General features: G+C 52.0%; 4 protein-coding genes across 23 annotated transcripts in view; 2 read left to right on the forward strand and 2 right to left on the reverse strand.

The window, feature by feature from the left end:
• LOC119116923 (protein NLRC5-like) overlaps positions 1 to 21398 on the reverse strand; it is a 138789-nt gene that overhangs the window by 35530 nt on the left and 81861 nt on the right. The window lies entirely within an intron of this gene.
• Positions 37 to 12728, forward strand: rassf3 (Ras association domain family member 3). Of its 3 annotated transcripts, XM_037242820.1 has the most exons (8): positions 404 to 424; positions 530 to 911; positions 2382 to 2533; positions 9392 to 9499; positions 10154 to 10330; positions 10401 to 10488; positions 10785 to 10900; positions 10958 to 11966. In XM_037242820.1, exons 1-8 carry the CDS (start codon positions 419 to 421, stop codon positions 11117 to 11119), a joined length of 1191 nt encoding a protein of 396 aa, XP_037098715.1. In that variant the 5' UTR covers positions 404 to 418; the 3' UTR covers positions 11120 to 11966. The 3 variants fall into 3 exon arrangements, with proteins under 3 accessions (XP_037098714.1, XP_037098715.1, XP_037098716.1); XM_037242819.1 differs by having other exon boundaries at positions 37 to 911; XM_037242821.1 differs by lacking the exons at positions 404 to 424; positions 530 to 911; positions 2382 to 2533 and adding an exon at positions 5513 to 6007 and having other exon boundaries at positions 10958 to 12728.
• On the reverse strand, positions 12914 to 16971 carry gnsa (glucosamine (N-acetyl)-6-sulfatase a). Of its 2 annotated transcripts, XM_037242798.1 has the most exons (14): positions 16669 to 16970; positions 16265 to 16324; positions 15815 to 16021; positions 15674 to 15739; positions 15490 to 15588; positions 15251 to 15418; positions 15101 to 15183; positions 14921 to 15039; positions 14744 to 14847; positions 14575 to 14676; positions 14407 to 14517; positions 14215 to 14325; positions 13992 to 14152; positions 12914 to 13904 (listed from the first exon to the last, which is right to left on the reverse strand). In XM_037242798.1, the coding sequence occupies exons 1-14, from the start codon at positions 16831 to 16833 to the stop codon at positions 13829 to 13831; spliced, it is 1632 nt and encodes a 543-aa protein (XP_037098693.1). In that variant the 5' UTR covers positions 16834 to 16970; the 3' UTR covers positions 12914 to 13828. The 2 variants fall into 2 exon arrangements, with proteins under 2 accessions (XP_037098693.1, XP_037098692.1); XM_037242797.1 differs by having other exon boundaries at positions 14407 to 14676; positions 16669 to 16971.
• Positions 17347 to 21350, forward strand: usp44 (ubiquitin specific peptidase 44). The gene is given in 7 exon segments (XM_037242769.1): positions 17347 to 17451; positions 18343 to 19577; positions 19579 to 19917; positions 20006 to 20207; positions 20299 to 20407; positions 20518 to 20735; positions 20851 to 21350. Coding segments are annotated over 6 exon segments (2112 nt in total). The 5' UTR covers positions 17347 to 17451; positions 18343 to 18458; the 3' UTR covers positions 20976 to 21350.

Below are 21398 nucleotides of genomic sequence, written 5' to 3' on the forward strand. Positions count from 1 at the left end.
TAGCTGCTTTTATATTTCAGGAATGAACAAGGTGTCAGTGGAAAAGTTGCCAAACAGCACCCACTTGTGGTTAAGACAATCGTGTCGCCACTTTTTCAGCTTTTAGGGTGTCAACGTTCAAAATGAGACTCTTTTGAAAGTGCTGCTAAATTGCGAGTTTGGCCGCCAATCAACTTATTCATTCATTCAGCTGACACGTGCAAGTAAGCACCTGCCTGAAACGGAAAAGGTTTTCTTGAACTGACCATTTTTTTCTTCAAGCCAGCATAGATTGTCCGCCCGCTCTGCCGCAGCCGCCTGTGAAATGAGATCCAACCCGTTCTGAGGCGCGCAGACTTCCTCAACCTGCTCGCCGACCAGGAAACCCGAGCGGCCGGCCGCCTGGCTTCTCCGCATCTCCGAGCGCCTGCCCGCCACCATGAAGGTGATCCACCACGGGGCTCGCAAGCCCGTCGCCGCGGCCGACCTCCTCCCGCTGCCCGGGCCTCGCGCCGGTCGAGCCCCGCTGACGCCCAGCCGCTCTTCCCAGGAAACATCGCCGCAACCGGGCGCCAGGCTACGCCTCCCCAAAGGCAACAAGGGCGGCGTGGTCAACGTGGTCCGGCGGCACCTGTCCCCCCAACCGCCCCGGCGTCTGGAGAGCCTGGAGGCGGCGTGGAGCGCCGGCGGAGCCCCGCGCAGCCCCGAGCGGAGGAGCGGCGACCCGGAGGAAGGCCGCCCCGGCGGGGCTCCCCGCAGCCGCAAGAAAGGATTCAAGCCCCCCGACGTCAGGACCATCTTCACCCCCGGGGAGAAGGACCCCCGGGTGAAAGAGGAGTCCGGGGAGGGCCACAGCTTCGGAGCCGGCGGGGAAGGCACCTGGTGCGACGTGTGCTGCAAATACATCTTCCAGAAGGGGCTCACCTGTGCAGGTAGGTCAGCAGCGAGGTCATTTCCAATGTCAGCACTAATAAGAACCCGTCAAATTTTGGCCCAAACCAAAGACGTTCTTCTTTCAATTCTTGATGTGACGCTGCCTGTCGGAATGTCGTCCGTCGGCATGCGGGCGGGCGGGCGGGTCGACCGGCTCCAGTCCGGGGAAGAAAAATGTCCTCCAACCTGGCTCAAGTTTGTTTACGTAGTGCAACCTTGAAGGGCCACAAAAACATTCGTCGAGTTGTTCACTTATTAACTCCAGACTGTTGCGAAACATTCCGCCTGCCTTTTAACCTAGCCTGGTTTTCCTTGTTGTACTTTGCTGCCCTCTTGTGGCATCTTGACGTCATGTAATGTGAATTGAGGAGCTTTATTTTGACCAAAATAGTGCTTGGTCCTCCTAAAGTTCCGAGCTGTGCGCTTCCATTGCCTTAGCGTTCTGGCAATCCACCGGAAGGTCGAATTTGACGCGCGTGTGTGTGTGTGTGTGAGATACCGTGGCTGTCCCACAATGTGTGTGCGCGTGTTTTGTGGAGCCCAAGTGTCACAATGGCTGAACAAACAAGAGGCAGCAGCTGAGCCTCGCAAGCGCCGCTGCGGACGGACACACCCGCACTCGTGCGTGGAGCTACCGTGGACGGATGCTCATGCGCTAGGGCAGAGGAGCCTCCGTCAGGGCGGCGCGATGGGCGTGGTGAAAAACTTTGGCAGAACTTTACGGAGAATCTCTGGGTTTTTCTTACGATTTCCCGCCACCATGAGGCGATCGGGACGACTGGAGCTCACTTTGCTGTGGCACAACTCGGGTGAGTTTCCAGCTCAAGGTGTCAACGTGACTTTTAGGGTTGGCTTCTTTGGAAGAAAAAATCGGTGGGTAGAGATAGATGCCGAGCAAATTGGATGTAGCTTTTTGGAAAGAGCCTTTGTTCAGCTTTGAGCTGAAGTTGTCAACTTTGTTCACGTCTTGAATTTTGCTGGTTGCGGTTGATGATTGTGTCCTCCGGGAGACCGGAACCCCTTGGCGTTATTTCATGACGTTCCCTCTCTTCCTCCTTTGGCAAACACCACCCTGATTAGAGTCCTCCTGCCAAATGCGGATGACCTTTCAACCCCTCCTACTAGCCATGGTAACCTTCCCAAATGGCCTCCATCCAATATGGCGGCCAGAGGAGGGCAGGACGCCATTTCCCATCGGGTCGCTTGATGCGTGAAAGTGGGAAATCCGACAAACGCCCGCCCGCCCGCCCGCCAGTCATAACAAGACGTGTCAAGCGGAAAACATGACTCAGCGCTCCCCGTGCAAACTGCCCACTCGGCAAAACCGGACAGTGGCGCCCCGTGCGTGTGCGTTGGGAATTGGTCACCCGTTCTCAAATTGTTATGTTGACATTTTTCCACAGTGCAACATTGGGCGCCATTAAAAGGCACACAGACCTTTTATGATGGCAATCTTGTGTCGCTTGCAGGCTGCAAGTACGCGTGTCACGCCGCCTGTCGAAGCCACGTGAGCCTCGACTGTCACCCCGCCGCCGCCGCAGTGGCGCCGCCGACGTTGCCCATCACTCAGATGCAGCTCAACAACAACAACGACAACAACAACCAAACGCCGCCATCACATGTAAGTGGACACTCTTTTGCCTGTATGTGTGTGTGTGTGTGTGTGTGTGTCTGTGCGCGTGTGAGTGTGTCAGCTCAACTAGCATACAATTAAAAATTAAAATATTTATTTTTGTGCTCAGGGCAAAGTGATAAGTTTTACCAATTGGTACCATTTTGTGGAACTTTGCCAAAAGGAGTTGAGGACATATGGACATAAATAGTGTTTTGCTGCCATCTAGTGGAATCTGTAGGCAATTATCAAGGCATGAGTACATTTGTATGTGTGCATGATCACGTCATCTTTTGATTGTTGATAAGCTTAGGCTCCCTTAATTTCAAATATATTTATTTTTTGTAGTTACAGTTTAAAAAGGATTTTAAAAAAGACAGTTGATTTCGTCTCGTCTTTTATTGATGTCATTTCCTATAGCGCCACACGAGGTCGTTGTGGGTGTATGAGCTGAGTGTGCGCCTCTGGTTCGTGTTACCACAATGCGAGTTCGTTTTCTGCTAACTCTCTACCTTCTCATATGATGATGAGGGCAGTGGCTGTTTTGTATGCTAAAGGTCAAAGGTCAACTCCTCCACATTGCAACGTTGACTTTGCCGCGATTGTGCGCACCCGTTAGCAGAGCAGATTGTCGCTAACTGGTTGGAATGTGAATGCGTTTTCCCGCTGCCACTCATTGACAAGTTGGTGTTTGCGCAGGCACGGAAAGCAAGTTGGACTTTTTATTGCATCCTTTTCAAACGGAAGGAATAGTTCAGGCTTCTATTTTGTTTCATCAGGGGCCTTTTGTGTTGTGATAAGATCTATCCGGGGAAATGAGGGTCAGCAGAATCAACCTGCAGCAACATGTCCTCCACATACCTACCCAATATGTCACACTTTAACTTGCCACTGAGTGTGTGTGCGTGTGCGTGCCAGACATGAATTATGGCAGACGCTGAGGAATAATCTTTGAGGATTAAGCGGGTCACAAGCGGGTCAGGCCAGACAAAGCTTTTGTGTGTTTTGACAGCAGACGCGTCGCGATGATGATGATGATGATGTCGTCGTCGTTTCAAATTTGAACAGCAACGAGTCGGGTTCATGGCCCAGCGGGTCCAAAGTTGCATTTGTCCGTGATTTCAATTGGCCCAAAGTCATGTTATGATCAGAGTCATGAAGTCATTGCAAATGATTTTCCAAGCTGCTATTTGCAGACCCTTTTTTTTTGCTTGACACCATTTCTCTGGCACGTTGATGTCTCTGGTCTGAGACCCCATCCCCCAGTTGGCTGCTGGTTTATCCGATCTGTAATCTGCCGGCAGATGATGTGGACGTTTTGGCCTGCTGGCTCGCAGCTCCACTCTGACACCGGGCTGTAGGAGGTCGAAAGAGAAACAAAGATCTCTATCAGGGCGTGAGCCCAGACCGTTTGGGATTGTCTGCCAATGGCAATTGAGTGGAAACGTGGACGAGGATCAGTTCGAGACTTCCTGCCAATCTTCAAGGCTTATGCAAAAAATCTCCAGCGTGTTTTGAATACAAGTCAAGCTTCCATCCTGGATGTGCCGCTATGTTAATCTGGTGCCTTTTTTTTAAATTGCCAGTCTCAACTTGCTTCCACGCCGCGTGTGTATTTACGGCGGTGGCGGCGGCGGCCACATGAATCGGGACTGCGACGGCAGCGTCCGTTCCGCCCCCCCTCGGCACCGCATTCCTGCGCGCTTTGATCGTGCCGCCGAGCCGCAAATTTGGACTTTCAGGATGAAATGCGGAACCTAAGTCAGCAACACACGCTCACAGACGCACTTGCTGAGGCCTTTTGGTCGGAGATCTTGTCAGCTTTCCATTCAATACCTTTTTTTCCCCATTATAAAATAGAATTTTGGGGCTTTTTCCCCCCCCCCTCGCAAAATGCAGACATTTCCCATCAATATTTGTTTGTCTTGACTTGGGCGTTAAATTCGTTGGGTTGAGAAAACCCCTCACTGCTGCTTCTCAGCAATTAAAGCAGCAATAAAACAGACACACAACCTTCCCCAAAGCTTCTAAATTACAGGAGCACACACGCACATACAAAGCCTGTAAGCTGCATGTACACACACCTGCACAAAAAACTAAATCATTGAATTGTTTCTTCTGTCTCCTTATTGTGAAGCTAAAGGTCAAAGGCGAGGCCTGCTTATCTGAAGCTCGTGTGCGTGTGCCTGTGTGTTTTGGATTCGTTTGAAAGACAAAACGATGGATGGCGCCGTGGCTCGGCTGCCCCTTTTGTGCCACGTTTATTTTGGGCAAGAGCTCGTCCGTCCGAACATCTCCTCGGGTGGTGCTGGTGTGATTTAGTTCCTACGCAGATTTTGTCAGTAAGAACGCTTTCACCTCCTGAAGGAGAGTGGATGGATGGATGCAAGTGTTAATGTGCAGTGTTAAGTAGCGTGTGCAGCTGTGGCAAACTGCTGCTGACCTTTTATTTTAGGAATGCGGCTAACCGTATTCCTCTCTGTGGTGCGCGTGCGTGTGTTTTGAAAGACCTTGTTGGGAATATGCAGAGTGACACTGAGTTTGCCTGATGGATCAAATTCCGAGGAAGACTTTGCATCGCTTGTGGCCTTTGCTCAGTAATGTAATCTGAAAAACGTATATTGTATGCGTGAGGAAGGAATTGGAGAATTTCTACTTTCTCATTTGTTTTCGCTCGCTAACGTGATCCTTGACCAAGAAATGAGACTTTTTGGGAGGTAGTTGGGAATATTCCACAAATTATTCTAATATACGACCGAAGGTATATTTGTAGTTTAAAAGAAATATTTTCATCAACAAGACGACAAGCATTGTTGAAATGTGGAGTTACTTCCTTATGAGTGAGTGACGCAGCAGCTATCCGAGCGCTGATTGGTCGGTTGTTGCGTGCTGGGCGGGACTTAACCGCTTGTTTGCTATTGGCTGCTTGACGGAGAGCTCTCGTAGTGGGCGGGGTCTTACTGTATACGTTTCTCAGCGTTCAACTAGTAACAGTCGGCGTCGACTCCTCGCGTCACTTTGACAGCAACTTTCTCGGGCTACTTTCAAGAGTACTCACTTAGGCTACGGCCAATATACAACCGTATGTTGGTGGTGTAATAACGAACAGTGGAACTTTTCCTCCAACGATGGGAACGGTTAAATGAGTGGCGCTGGCCGGCCGGCCGGCGGAGAGGAAGACTGGCGAGCGGCTCGCAAAGCGGAAATGCTGCCTTAGCAAGCCCTCGTCGCGTCTCGTCGCGTCGCCTCGCACTTTGAACTACTTTGGGCTTTCGTTTCTCGAGTGAGTGGCCACTTTATTTAAGGGGGAAAAAGTGCTTTGATGCGGCCGAGTTGGAGACGAGATTTTTGTCCTCGTCAATGACGTGGAATAACACCATGAGCAGTGGCTACAGCAGTTTGGAGGACGACTCCGAGGAATACTTTTTCACGGCCAGGACTTCCTTTTTCAACAAACCTTTGGGCAAAGTCACAGAGAGCAAGGTAAACAGCCAGCAGCGTGCACCCCGTGCCAATTCGTGCGTGCAAATTGTTTGGACGTGACGTTGGCGGCCAGGCTTCCATTTGAAATGGACTTCAAGGCTTGGTCCACCTGTCCACTCCCTTCACACGGTCTCGAGTAATGGCGGAACAAAGCGACAAACTTGACGAGTTTAGCTTTCCAAACAACGTCGATTTCCTTTTCCAAGATACTCCCCGTCACCATAAATGACTCGCTCCTTCTTAAATGAACAGAATTCCCAACGAATGCCCGCTGACGAGCATTAGCTGAGCAACCACTTTGGAGCCTTTTTCCCGGCCCCCATGCATGTCTAACCTGAAAGTCTGGTGCTGACAAGTATCATGTTGCCTGCCCCCGCTTGCTATGACGTTTCACAGACGAGTAAGTCGGACAGAAGCCCACTCCCCACTAAAGCATGCCGAGCCTCCACCCTGTCTTTTAGCCTTGGAAATGAATTTACACAATGTTGGCACAACTGATGAGTTGTGCACTCTGTGCTGTGGCACAAACCGATTTTTCTGTCTTTGTGTGAAATGTTGGATCTTTGGTGCCTGAGAAAGGTCACGGAGGGCCGCCGCCCCCTCAAGATGTGGCCTCAGGCCCGCAGCAGGGGCCTGTCGCCGTTTGGCGGTTCCCCCGCATGCCGGCGCTAATTACAGCTCCGGCAGAGGCGGGGCGCGGCGGGGACCCCGGGCCAACATGTGCCGGCTGGCCGGCCGACGGGCTGTGTGAAATGACTGCTTGTGTCTTTGCGTGTCCGGTCGAAAGAACATCGTTGATTAGCGGGATTCAAAATCTGGCTTGGTTTATCGTTTCACCACCTGGAGTACTTCAATTCCACAGCAAAATATTGAATGATGCCCAAACTAAAGGCCGTGCCAAATGTCAAACGCCTTCGACTAGCTTATGGAATATTCAAACTGTTCCGAAAGTGCGCAATTGTAAATTGGGACTGAGTCCGAACTCGACGCATTTTAATCAGCCCGTCGCCCCGGTGAAGGCAGAACTTTGCGTGACATTTAATAAAGCGCAGAAACGCACTGAGGCACTCAAATGAACATCACTGTCACGTTCTTCATTACGAGGAGAGAAAAAAAAGAATGCTGCGGTGGCACTTCGAGCACATTTGAAGGATGTTGTAGGAAATCTCGCAAATAACACGCACATTGTCAACATCCAAGCAGAAAAGCCGCTCTGTGTGCAAATGTCACCCTCGCTGGCAGCTAGCTGGGGGTGTGAGAGAGTGTGTGTGAGAGTGAGGCCCACGAGAACTGTACATGTGAAGTCGGCCAAAGAAACTTCAGCGGCGGCGGCGTTTGTAGATGAGGTGAAACGGAAATCGTGAACATGATAAAGATGTGGAGGACGTCGGGCCAGGAGCTAAAACTCCGTGAACTCGCCGTGTTTTTTTTTTTGTTTTTTTTTGTCGCTGGTATCGCTCGGAATGAAAGCGAGCCGGTTTGCGTTATCTCGTCAAGTGCTTGACGCGTTTCATCGTCAAGGGCGACGACGGCCAGGCGACAACATGTGAGATCATCCTGAATGCCCCCCCCCCAGCACATTCCCCCGCTCTCGATTTCCTTCCTCCGTCTTTCTATTGTACGTCACTTCCTGTTGCTCGGCCGTATTCTTTGACCTCCGATGGGCTTTTTTTGGGGGGTCGTGACGGGCAAAGCTGCATCTGAGTTGGCGGCAAGCGACAGCCAAAGCCGCGCCTCTCTTTCCGACACAAAAGTAGCAAAACCTCTCGACGTCATTTGGCAAATTATCGGTATGCCGCGTCAGCCCGCCGATGCTTTGCTCGACTTGTTGCTGCGTGTTAAAGGGGCTTCCCACGCCGCCGGGTGACTGACATCAGCGCCGGCCGTCGTCATTCCGAGCAATCGCAGGACAGAGAAAATGAGCTGCCATGTTGAGATGTTGCTTCACATGTGACTCACTCACTCACTCACTCACCGTCTTGTTCAGTTGCACAACCCTCATTGAGCCTAGGACAAATGTTTTTGCATTGTGGAAAAATATAATAGCGCTCACCTAACAAAAATGTCACTCCAAAAAAAAAAATCCAATAAGCAGGATGATGCCAAAAACAAACATGACACCCACATCACTCACCGGGTTAGCCCCGCCCGCCTTTGAAAGCGTTTTGGAGCATTGGAGTGCAATTCCCCGCAGCAAGCTAGTTGCGATCTCAGCGCGGTTGACCCGTCTGGCCCACCCGTCTCGTCTTTTGCTCACTTTGGAAAGCCTCCTTGCTGCTTTTTCCGGGTGGTCGACCACAGCGCTTGTATTTTTACTCTTCTGGTCTGCTCTTCACTTGGCAGCTTTCACTTGCGCTCGTGGGCTTCCCCCCCCTCGTAGCTTCTCGGATGGAAACATGGAAGCAACTGTGTGTGTTCACCTAATAATGCAGGAATGTGGAAAGGTGTGGTCCATCTTGACTTCCCCCCTGTGGACGCCACAGGAAGTAGCAAAGGAGGAGGACAGAGCCTTTCTCGCAAAAGTAAATAAATAGCGGGCCGCTGTTGAAATGTTCCATTTTCAAAGTGGCAGTGTTTGGCGTGGCGATGACATCATCTGTTGACGGGCTGATAAGGGAGGGCTGGAATGCCGCAGGTCTGTTTGTGTCAGCGTGAAGATAAGAGGGCGTCCGGCTGTCAAGGTTCACATTTGTCACAAGATTAAACGTGATGGTGAGCTCACGTTCAGCCCCAGGGCGGCGCCTTTGAGTTGGCAAATGGAAACGGCGCCGTGTTTGTTTGTTTGTTTGTTTGTTTGTATCTCCACATACTTCCTTGTCATTGAACCTTGGGGCGTTAATCTCCTTACCTGCCGCTTCCCGTCCCAAAGTTGCCTTTGCGACCCAGTGCGTGTTAAGTTGAACTGCGTGCGTGCATGTCAATAATTAAAAGCAAAAGCTCACACACGCAGCAACACATGACCTGTGTGTGTGTGTGTGTGTGTGTGTGCGCACCTCCACTGCTTCTCCAGCTCGGTCTTGGCCATATAAGGTTCCCATTCTCAGCACACTCCTGCCGATGTGTGTTTTTGGACCGGAGCGAAGCAGCGTGATGCCCTTGTAAGCGCGCACACACAAAGAAGAACAGCAACAAGTTGCACGGAGCGATACAAAGCGTATTTGTGCGCCGTCTGGCTGCGGTGTCCTGCAGCCGTACACAACATGACATGTGATGATTCCTACTGAAACTGCCGTTTGCCCTGAGGTCGTGCATTGGCGAGAAGCTAAAGTAGCGTTGACGCGGGCACTCACCGGCCGGGTCAGGCCTTGCCTCGTTCAAGCGACCTCGCGTAGAAGGCTTTGCTTTGTCGCTGCTGACTCACGTTTGCTTCGTCCTTGTGCTCAGGATGTGGACAAGGAGAGCAAGCTGCGCACCGAGTTCAGTCGCGAGGAAATCAGGCAGAAGATCGAGCAGTACAACACCAAGACCAGAGACCACCTCAAAATGACCCTGGTGAGCATGCACACACACACACACACACACACTCACGTCTGAATAGTGAAAGGCTTTTTGTATTTGCATGAAGTCAATGTTTATGAAATGCGTTAGATGAAGCCGCCACGCTGCTATCTTCATCTCGCCTCGAACCCTCACATTCCCCCGCGGTGACATCACCGCCCGCCGCCGCTATTGTTGGGCTCCTGGCGTCTCCTCGGAAGGTGTCTCCAAGTCGAGTCAGTTTTCAGCGCCGGCCAGCTCCGCATTTGCTATGCTTTGCGCTTCCCACCAACGCAGAACCCAGCAAAGGCTGTCAAACATTGAGTGATGGACGGCTGCAGCTGTATTCAACCGGAGGCTGCTAGCTTGATGCTAACATATCATGTGAAGTTCCGTAGAACCGCTAAGGACAATGAACACGGACTCCTATCGGGCCGTGTTTATTTTTTGGGGGAAGGGATGTTGTCATGTTGTGTCTGCGTCCGTCTTTGTCTTTCTATCGCTTCATCTCCCCGTCTGACATCCTGTTGATCTTGTTGTGGGCATGCACGCACACCACTCTAATGAAGTAATGAGATTAAACGGACGGCGCTCGGCCGCGCTCGGCCGCCATCTGTCCGCCACTCAATCCGGCCGGCGGGGCCTCTCTTGCCTTTGTGTTGTGCTCAGGGTTCCAACGGCGTGTACACGGGCTTCGTCAAGGTCCAGATGGACCTGCGGAGGCCCGTGACGGTGCGCGCCGGCCGGAGGGTCACCTCGGCGGCGGCGGTGGCGGGCGAGGCCTTCTACCTGCCGCGGGGGGTCAGCAACACCCTGCACATCAGCTCGCACAACACCGTCAGACAGGTGGGAGGAACAGGGAGCCTCGGCCGCAAAGTCCAAAGTGACCCACGCTTGCTCCTTTTGCCCTGTTCAGGTGATCGTGGCCTTGCTCAATAAATTCACCGTAGCAGACAACCCGGCAAAGTACGCCCTCTACAAACGCTATCGGCGCGAGGAGCAGGGTAAGTTTCAGCTTTGCTTTCGTCGTGCATGCGTGTTTGCTGCCTGTGGGGGTCACACACGCACACACACAAATAATCTTCAGCTGGCGCGGCGTGCGTAGCGGCGGCCGTTCCAAAAAGATCTTTACGTTTATTTAAGTCAAAAGGCTAAATTAAAGATGGTGGCGCCCCCCCCCCATCTTTTCAACTTTTATGAGCTTTTACCGCCTCGTAAAAATTGTCTAGACAGCTTCAGAAAATAGATGTTGTTAAATGCAGCTCGCAAATCACGACAAATGAAGTGCGTGTGCGTCTAGTGTACGTGTGTAAACTGTCGGACGGGGAGCAGCCGCTGTTTCTCCGTCTGGTGGCGGGACCCGACGACGACACGCTGGGCTTTGTCCTGCGCGAGCAGCAAACCGGAGAAGTCTTGGTAAGACTCGCACTGTCGGCTGGTAGCGGCTGTCGCTAATATTGTCGCTCGCCTCAGTGGGACGCCTTCTCCGTTCCGGAGCTGCGCAACTTCTTGCGCATCCTGGACAAGGAGGAGGAGGAGCAGAAGGGGGCGCTGCTCCGCCGCTACGACGTCTACCGCCACAGGCTGAAGGAGGCGCTGAGGGAAGTGCGTGCGTGCAGCGGAGCGGCCCAGTAAGACTTGAACAGCGCCAGAGGGCCTTTTTCTTTTTTTTCGGCTTTGGTGTTGATAACGTGGCAAAGGAGAGCCCACTGGACCTTTTGAACTGATATGCCTGCCTGCCACAAAAGACTCATTGAATTCCCTCACTACAGTCTGTACAGATTTTGCTTTCTTAATTTATATGGGTGGAGCTTTTTTTTTTTTTTTTTTTTTAAAAGAGTTGAGCGGCAAAACAATCACAATGCAGACAAGAGAAGAAAAACGCAAGGAAGTTACGCTAGGAAGATGAGAAAGTTGGATTCGCCGGATCCCGTGGAAGGACCTGGAGCGCTTTCAGGAAGTAAACCATGCAAAGAAGAGGAAGTAGAATAGAAATGTAACCAAGTAGAGGAAGAAAAAGAGACTGAGGCGGGCGGGCGGGCCCATAGCGTTTGGGAGCGCCGTCTGGCAAGCGAGCGTTGGGTGGTTTCAAGTGACCAGCAGGATGGGGAATTGTGGTGAACAGGAAAGAAACATTTGTCACAAAATTCAGTCAAATAGTAGTAGTTTGAACCTAAAATGTGCTACAATCTTTTACTTTTTTTTCATTTTGGATTCATCCTGAAATTTTGATACATGAGCACGAGGAGGCAAATGATTTGTTACGACAAACAGTTGCTTTTTTCTTCTTTTTTTTGTAGTACACGCCAGCTAATTCCGTGACAGCATAATGTCTAGTCAAATAGCACCTTCTAGTGGAAAAAAGCCGCAACTACTATCCAACTTGAGTCTCCTATTTGTATTTTCCTTATTCTCGCGCGATATAACCAAAGATGGATTTGTGGTGTTGCCTGGTGCAAAAACAAAAAGTAGATGCAGAATATATCGAGTAGAGATTTATTTAAATGATTTTTATGTCTAATAAACACTGGCTTTACACGGAAGCATGGAATGTTCAGAAGCAAAACTAAAGAGGGCATTATTTGAAATAGTTACAAAATCCAACAAAATAGGGCATTTTGGCGATTTTCTTCAATGATGTAACGTTAATTAAAATGAAAAAAGTTGCATGCTTCCGTACTTAATTGGAACGTATCCGTGAAGACACGTATCACTTGTGTTGTTGTAAGCTGTTGCTCAGTTGTATCAACTTAAAGGCTTGTCTTTATTTTTTAGGGGCACTTTAAATGACTTCAATTCAGGGATGACGGGTTAATGATGATTTTTGTTTTGTACTTGATCTTGGCTTTTTTTTTTTTCTTTGGCTTTCCTATTTTGAGAGTATACACTGAATCAGTCATGATGTTAGCCTCATGTATGTGCATGATGTGTTACTATGGCAACATGTTATCCAAAGGCCGGTTGATGCACGGTCTTAATGTTTTAGAACTGGGTGTTTGAGACCAACGTCACGTATTTAGTCGTCCTCGTTCGAATGGACGTTAATCGATTGCAGATTTCCAAGCCTTGAAGCCATATTGAAGCGAGTAGTCCAGAAAACCTCAGCAGTGCCTTTCTGTTGTTTAATAGCAAGTGGAGATGGAAGAAAATGGTTGTATTTTGGTTGTAATGGTCTCTTTCCGCAGCAGAGAGAAAGAACTGTGCAGCTATTCAAAGTAACATTTATAATAAAAGGCAAAGTTCATTGTAATCTCCGAGTGTTTGTTTGAGAAGGTAACCCGTGTGCACGTGCGAGTTCTCTCCCAGCACACCAACACGCTCCTGAAGAGCGGCCGTAGAAGCTCCACGCAGTGGAACCCTGCTGCCAACGACGGTAAGTGCGAAACGTCTTTCTCCTTTCATACGGGTCAACGCAAACGAGGCAACGTCTTCACGGATGAAATCCATTTTATTTGCGCTAAAGCACGACGAGAAAAAGTGCAGTTAATGTCAACACCAAACATTCGATCAAAGGAAAGATTTCACAGTCGGGAAAGTTTTGTTCCGTTGTTGTCTGCGCTTCTCAAACTGGGGTCCACAAACTTAGTGATTGCCAGTTAAAAGATGACATGAATATTGGAAGAAAAAAATATTTTTAAGGCTTTTTTTTCCTCAGAATACTCTCGATTTTCTTTTCCAGAGTAAAAGGTGCAATATTGTGAGAATAGATCTGTCAATCTCCCTTCTGAAACTCACTTTCATATAAAAAAATAGGACTAATCTTGTAAGATGACTATTTTTGTATTTTTATTTTTTAAACGGCTTTTATCCAGAAAATACTTTTTTCTTATAAAACGGAGAGAGAAAAATGCCACTTTTTCATAGCATGACAACAAATAATTTGCAATTGTGACAACCTTTTTTTCTAATCAAATAAGCAACTTTCTCAAAAGATTACAAATAAATGTTCCTATAAACGAAAGCCGTGTTCTCGCTACTTTTGATATAAAATAAATTGGATGGACAATTTGTGATTTTCAAATTCCTCTGGCATGTACGGCTTCTGCTTAATTGGCAAAAGGATGATGAGGAAATTTCCTCCTGGACCCCAAAAGTTTAAGAACGTGCATTGCATCAGTCTTTCAGAATAAAACTTTCAACAAGAAAAATCAGTAGCAAAATGAGAAAGAGAGTCTCTTGGCTCCGTTCAACAGAATTCAAATCTTTGGGCTCCTTCAAGTTCAAATAGTGAACTTTTCTTTCGTGAACAACGCAACAAATTGTGTGTGAATACGACTCCCAAACAAGGCAACAAGAAGGAGGGGGGGGGGGGGGGGGAATCCTGCGTTTGCAGAGTCGTCCTTTTCACTTGATCTTCTGCCGCAGTCTGCTCTGCTTCCACGTGTGGCCGCTGAACATCCGGCGGGGCTCAAATTTGAAGCTGACGACAAGACAAAACAGGTCAGTCCAAAGCAGCCATTCTTTTGCCTACCGCTAGAGGGAGCCTGCGTAGCACACAATCACGTACCGAGCGTCGTAGACGCCGGGCGTGCGGCAGGTCCGCCCCGCGCACGACTGCAGCATCATCAGCCGATGGTTCATCTTCTCCAGGACCTCCTGGTCGATGGTCTTGGCGATGTTGCTGAGCTGGAAGGGGTCCCCCGTCAAGTTGTAGACCTCCACAAACACCTGCCGCCAAACGCACCGCTGTCACGCCACCGCAGAAGAAGACGGAAAAGCCAGGCGGCTACCTCGTCGTCGTCGAACTCGCAGTACTGCAGGTTGGCCGAGGGCGCCACGGTGCGCACGCAGGCGTACGTGTTGTTGTACGAGTCCTCGCACACGCAGTCTGGGAAGCACTCCTGCGCACGCCACGAGAACAAGGAGAGCACGCTCGCCTCAAGTCAAAGCGCTTCACAAGACGACAGCGGCTCCTTCCTTACGGACACTCCGGGGCCCAGCAGGGGGCAGGCGGGGTCGGAGACGTTGCGTCCTTCTCCTTCGTACTCCACCAGGATGTCGCTCCTCCACGAGCTGCCGTTGACCTTGCCCTCCTGAAAGCCACGGCGGTCATTGAAAGGCTCAACAGTGGCGACGAGATGGCGGCTCACCAGGACGGGCAGGAAGGAGGCGCCGTCCATCTCCGTCTTGCTGACGTTGACTCCCGCCAGGTCCAGCATGGTGGGCCCCAGGTCCACGTTGGCCACCAGAAACTGTGCAAATATTGGTCTCGTTTGACACTTTCCCCCTCACCCCGGTGAGAGCAAGCGGCTCGGTCACCTGGCTGCTCTGGCCGGCTTTGATGTTTGGTCCTCGCACCATGAGAGGAACGCGGATGTCAAACTCGTACAGCTGCCGCTTGTCCAGAGGCAGAGAAAACTGACCTGCAGGGAGCCAGCCGCACAGTGCTGCCGTCCAACGAGATACACGTCGCGACGGACATTGTGTTTTGGTTACCAGTGTGGTATCCGTTATCCGACGTGAAGAAGACGTAGGTGTTGTCCAGTTCCCCTCTGGCCTCCAGGCTGCTCACAATCTTCTCCACCAGGTCGTCCACGGACAGCAAGGTGCGCCACCTGGATCCGCGGCGCAGCAGCGTTACACGCGGCCGACGAGGAGGACGCGACAAAAACGGACCGTTTCTTGAAGGCGTCGTCCAGAAAGGCGATGGACGAGTTGCTCATGGGCGTCTTGGCCTGCCGGATCAGCCAGTGTTTGTCCTGCGCCGCACAAGACATTGTTAACATCGTGTCCACGCACGCACGCACGCACGCACAAGCGACCAACCTTGCCGTGGACGTTGAAATTTGGGTCCCGGGGCGCCTTGGTAGTGTTGAAACGGTCCTGGTACTGAGGGGCCGGCGTCCACGGCGAGTGGGGGGCCGGCGTGGACACCATCATGAAGAAGGGCTGGGAGCTGGATTTGGATTGCAGGAAGTTCAACGACGCGTTGGCCTGCAACACACCATTTGGAATCACGTCACGGCCGCCAACTCCACATCACAAAATCGGATTTGGGGTTTTACCAGCACGTCCGTCAGGTAATCTTTGCTGTAGTCGGCCCCGTGCTTCTGAGCTTTGCCGTTCACCGACAGCGTGTAGTTGTAGTACTTTGAATTCTTCTCCTGGGAGGGGAAAATCAAAAGCACAAAGTTTGCCCTTGCTGCAATGTTCCATTTTGTCATGGCAATATGTGAATGTTCTTCTTACCAGTCCCACCCAGTAGCTCCAGCCGAGAGGAACGTGCTCCACTCCGCCAGCCTCCGTGTGGCCGTACTGCGACGCAAAACGTCGTCGGCGTGCGCGCTCAGGCTCGGTCGAGACAGTCGGCCGGCGAACGACGGCCCTCACCTGGTTGAGGTACTTCCCGGCGAAGAAGGTCTGGTAACTGGCCAGGTTCTTGAGCAGCGCGGGAAAGGTGTGCGCCTCCTGACTCTTCTGCCACGCCACGCTGCTGCAATTGCCCTCCAGCGTGTTGTTGCTGACGTGGTGGTTGTGCGGGTATTTGCCCGTCAGGATGCTGGCGCGGCTGGGGCAGCACAGCGGACTGGCCACAAACTGCCAACCGGGAGGTGGAGAGGGAGAGGGAGAGGGGAGAGGGAGAGGGAGAGAGAGAGAGAGAGAGAGAGAGAGAGAGAGAGAGAGAGAGAGAGAGAGAGAGAGAGAGAGAGAGAGAGAGAGAGAGAGAGAGAGAGAGAGAGAGAGAGAGAGAGAGAGAGAGAGAGAGAGAGAGAGAGAGACAGAGACGATTTGGAGCCGCCCCGTACGGACAGAATGTTGGGAGGACCGGCGCTCGCTTACTGCATTGGTGAAGGAGATGCCCGCGTCACCGATGAGTTTCTTGGTCTTGTTGAGTGGAGTCTGAGGAGAAAACTAATCACTGAACAGGAAATCGGGCAGAACCAGCGGATCAGCACCAGTGAGAATATTCGTGAGAGTGAGCAGTTAGTGGGATTCACCTGGCTTTTCATGTCACACTCAATCAAGTGTGCACAAACAATGCTGACTGACGCATGATTACATCACTGGTATCCGAATTATTTTAGGGGTCAGGTGTGTTGAAATTGCAAAGTTGGTTTGGAACTAAACGATTCGAATGAAATTGATTGAACTAAAGATACTGCAGTGTAGAAAGAAAGCATGACCCTTAATCTTGAACACCTGCTCTCCAACAATTCAACACATGATCGACATGATTTGCTCACCATGCCCCCCATGGCGATGTCCAAGTCGTCGGTGAGGATCAGAACGATGTTCGGTCTCCTGTTCGATTTGGCCAAAGCCCCGTTGTCGCCGATCTGGCTGCTTACGAGAGTGACGCAGATGAGGAGAGACTTGAACCATGAACGCGACATTTTCGCTTTCTCCATCTTGACGATTGGCCGTCAAGTCACGCGGCACGGAGTGGGAAACAGCTCCGATGACTTCCTCTGTTGAAGAGAAGTGCACGAGCAAGTCGGCTACATGAATGTTTACTTCGGCCTTTCACTTCCGCGTTTACTGGTCACGCGGTGCGTGGCTACGGAAGCCGCGATGTCAGGAAACGTCCCAAACGCTTTGATGACATTCTTTACTCGTCCAAAATAATGAGAAAGCAATTTAAAACGACAACTTTCACCATTGTCACCAGAAGCGGGCAAAGGTTCCTCTGTGAAGAAGACATTAGACACGGGATCATTAACCAGTCCAGACTGGAGTGCAACAAACGGAAGTCCATGTTGGACATCCCAACGTGAAGTAGTATTATGTGTAGATTTTTTTCCCTTTCATCGCTTCCTAAAATAAGTGATTTTGCGTGTAACCCACAGCTAGTTTAATAGGTCAGTGTAACAGCGATAAATCTAATGTTAAAAAAAAAATAATAATAATCGGTGTGTTCGCGTGCACGCGCTTGTTCTCGACCACGCGACAGCCGCTGACAAGATGGCGACCCTCCGCGGAGTGGTAAAAGCACAGCATTGAGTGTTGTCAAGTACCAGAGAGGCTCGGTATGTTCCATTTTTGCGACATGTTCGCTTACTAACCCAGTGCCGGTCCTAACTAGTCCCGGTGATATTTACTCCGGAGCCGACATTCGTTGGCATTAAGCAGCAGGTAGCCTGGCTAAAGTTAGCCTAGCATGCTCGCTATTTAGACAGCATTGACAATGTGACAAACTCTTGACAACATTGACCTTGTTGTGATATGACCAAATTTGAGCTTGCAATCGTTTCAGTCTTTTTTTACATTTTATTTGACTGTTTTGTTTACTGCCGAGTCAATTCCACGCCAACTGCTTTATTTCGCCTGAGCTTTGTGCACGTCTCTTGTTGTTATTTTGAAGCTGAGTGGCGATCTGCCTGTATTAGATTTAGGGGCAAAAAATGACCCTTTATCATGTAATAGACGGCAATTTGCTGAGTGGAGCGCATCCCAACTTAATTGCAGTTGTTGCCTAACTTAAACGCACGTCTTCACGGACGTCTTCCACACTTGGTTTGTTCGTCCTCGTGATGGTTGCGTGTGAGCTGGAGCACATTCTGGACTGGTTTTCCAGCCAATTGACATTTCGCACCTCTGGGCAATGTAGAGTCTCCAGTAGAGGGCGGAACCAGTTTGCATGGAGCAAAGGCACCCACAGACGAGGAGAACATGTCATGCATGCATCTGCTCGTGTCTCGTAAAAGTTGTTTGTCGTGCCGACGAGGAGAACGTCTTGCTGTTGTTTTTACCAGGAGAGGTTTTAATTGCAGCGATGCTGCCTTCCTTCTTTCACAATCCACGATTGAAATCGTTTTCCTAATTTGCGCATGGCATGTTTTGTTTAGAATAGAACAGAATATGCGGCCCGCCGGCTGGGAATGATTATTTCGATTCAAAGTGTTTCCTGTTTTCCGCAGACATCGATCGGCATGCCCCGCGAGGGCGGCCCTTCTCGTCGCCACGGCGATATGAAGCCTGCGTGACGCGACGCGGGGTGCCACGCGACAGCTTTGACATTAGCGGCACCGGGGCAATGGACCGCTGCAAGCACGTGGGGCGTCTGCGGCTGGCGCCGGACCACTCCATCCTTAACCCGCAGAAGTGGCACTGCGTGGACTGCAACACCAGCGAGTCCATCTGGGCCTGCCTGGGCTGCGCCCACGTGGCCTGCGGCCGCTACATCAAGGAGCACGCCCTGCGGCACTTTGAGCAGCAGCGCCACCCGCTGGCCATGGAGATCAACGAACTCTACGTCTTCTGCTATCTGTGCGACGACTACGTCCTCAACGACAACGCCACGGGAGACCTCAAGCTGCTCCGCGGTACCCTCGGCGCCATCCAGAGCCAACGCTACGAGGTCATCACCCGCAGCGGGCGCACTCTGCGCTCGACCGCCGAGGCCCCCGCTCCCTGCCGCGCTAGCGAGCTGCAGCTGCGCGACGAGGATCGCATGTTCACCGCCCTGTGGCACCGCCGCCGCGCGCTCATGGGTCGCGTCTTCCGTTTCTGGTTGGGCCTGACTGACTGCGGCCGGGCCAGGCAGGAGGAGGAGAGACGGCGCGAGCAGGATGAGGAGCAGAAGCGGGACGCCAGGGAGCGGAGGCGGGCGCTCAAGAGGCAGATGCGGGAAGAGTTGGAGAACGCCCCGCAGAGGAAGAGCCTCCGCTTACGCGGGAGGACTCCCAGGGCTTTGGCAGCCGCCACCGCCACCCGTGCGGCCAAAAAGACTCAACGGGCCGCACCCCGCTCTCAAAGTCCGGCAAGCAGGAAGAGCAAGGGAAAGACACGATCCAAACCCAAACGCAGGTGGCGTCCTTCTCCCGGCGGCCCACGCAAACCCCTAGCCACGCCCCCCGGTCGGCCAGAGCCCGCCGTCGGAGAAGGTGGCTCGCCCTACAAGCGCCGCCCCACCGTCACCCCCGGCGTGACGGGCCTGCGCAACCTGGGCAACACCTGCTACATGAACTCCATTCTGCAGGTGCTGAGTCACCTGCACGTCTTCAGGGAGTGTTTCTTGCGCCTGGACCTCACGCAGGCGCTGGAGCTGCTGGTGTCGGCCGTGCACGGCCGGCTGGCGACCGAGCCCTCGCCCCGCTCGGCCCGCGGGACGGGAGCCCCGGCAGGTGTGGGCCTGAGCGGCGGCGCCTCCCCGCGGGGGGGGCCGCAGCATGGAGCTGATCCAGCCCAAAGAGCCCAGCTCCAAGCACATCTCCCTGTGCCACGAGCTGCACACCCTCTTCCAGGTCATGTGGTCGGGCAAGTGGGCGCTGGTGTCGCCCTTCGCCATGCTGCACTCGGTCTGGCAGCTCATCCCGGCCTTCCGCGGCTACGCGCAGCAGGACGCGCAGGAGTTCCTGTGCGAGCTGCTGGACAAGGTGCAGCGGGAGCTGGAGAGCACGCCCGGCGCCGACGTGCCGGACGCGCCGAAGCGCCTCATCCAGCGGGTCCTCGGCGTGGTCAACACCATCTTCCACGGGCAGCTCCTCAGCCAGGTACACGCAAGCGCCTCCATCCGGACGGAGCCCACCGTCCAGACGCCGCCGTGGCTCAAGGCCCTTTTGCCCCCCACCCCCCCCACAGGTGACGTGCCTGGCTTGCCAGCATCGCTCCGACACGGTGGAGCCCTTCTGGGACCTGTCGCTGGAGTTCCCCGAGCGCTACCACAGCAACGGCGGGCGCGAGTCGCCCGCGCAGGCCTCCTGTCACCTCACCGAAATGTTGGCCAAGTTCACAGAGACCGAAGCGCTGGAGGGCAACATCTACGCCTGCCAACGGTGTAACTGTCAGTACCACACGCGCGCATCAAGAATGCTGATTGGTCAATTTGTGGAACACTTGCAGCCTGACGCGCTCCTCCTCTTCTTCTTGACTAGCTTCGCGACGGCGGTCTTTGTCCAAAGCGGTCCTCCTCACCAAAGCACAAAAACAGCTGATGGTCCACAAGTTGCCTCAGGTGCTGCGGCTCCACCTCAAACGCTTCAGGTAGGACCACCGTGTCGCCATTTTGGGCTCTGAAGTGATGTTCAAATTTCAGCAAAAGCGTGATTGTGAACCGGCTTTTTTTCTTTTCTTTTTTGGTCACGTGCGCTCAGGTGGTCCGGTCGCAACCACCGGGAGAAGATCGGCGTCCACGTGAGCTTCGACCAGCTCCTCAACATGGAGCCGTACTGCCACGGCGAGTCGTCGGGCGGGCCGCCTTGCTCGCCGCGCGCCAAGAGCCTCCTCTACGAGCTGTCCGCCGTGGTCATGCATCACGGCAAAGGCTTCGGTTCCGGCCACTACACCGCCTACTGCTACAATTCGCCGGGAGGTGAGCTTTGATTTTCTCACGGTCGAAAGACAAGTTGTGGATTAACAAAAGTGCTCCAGGCTGGCTTTTAATTCCAAAAAAATAGACATTCGAAACACGGCTTTTCTTGCGTCAGGTTTCTGGGTCCACTGCAACGACTCCAAGATGAGCGTGTGTTCGGTGGACGAGGTTTGCCGAGCGCAGGCCTACATCCTCTTCTACACGAGGAGGCTCACTCGGGACCAAGAGCGCCCCCTGTAGGCGGAAAGACGCTGAAAGAAAGACCCATTTCTAGTCTTCACATGCAGCGGAGCGGGATTGTGGCAGGTAATTTTGTTCCATCCCTGACAGATGAGCCAAAGTGCCCTTAAAAAAAAAAAAAAAAAGGATTTATTTTTATAGGCCAAGGAATGTAATTTCCCAAGTTCTGATTCAGAGCACCTGCATCTTTTTTGCAGAGTGATTGTATTTAAATGGAGCTTACACTCTTGAGCGCTTCCCTCAGTCTGGGAGGATGTTGCACAAAAAACACTTGAACATCAGCTCCTACTCCATTTTGGCGTCATACTATGCAAATTCTTACCTCACGTTTTTTTCCTCGAGAAAATGACTTCAATAAATGAGAATATTTTTCCACTTTTCTACTAAAACATGTTTGGTCAGTGCTTGCACACATAAGGACAA

Source organism: Syngnathus acus, chromosome 23 (assembly GCF_901709675.1).
Source record: "Syngnathus acus chromosome 23, fSynAcu1.2, whole genome shotgun sequence".
NCBI lineage: Eukaryota > Metazoa > Chordata > Actinopteri > Syngnathiformes > Syngnathidae > Syngnathus > Syngnathus acus.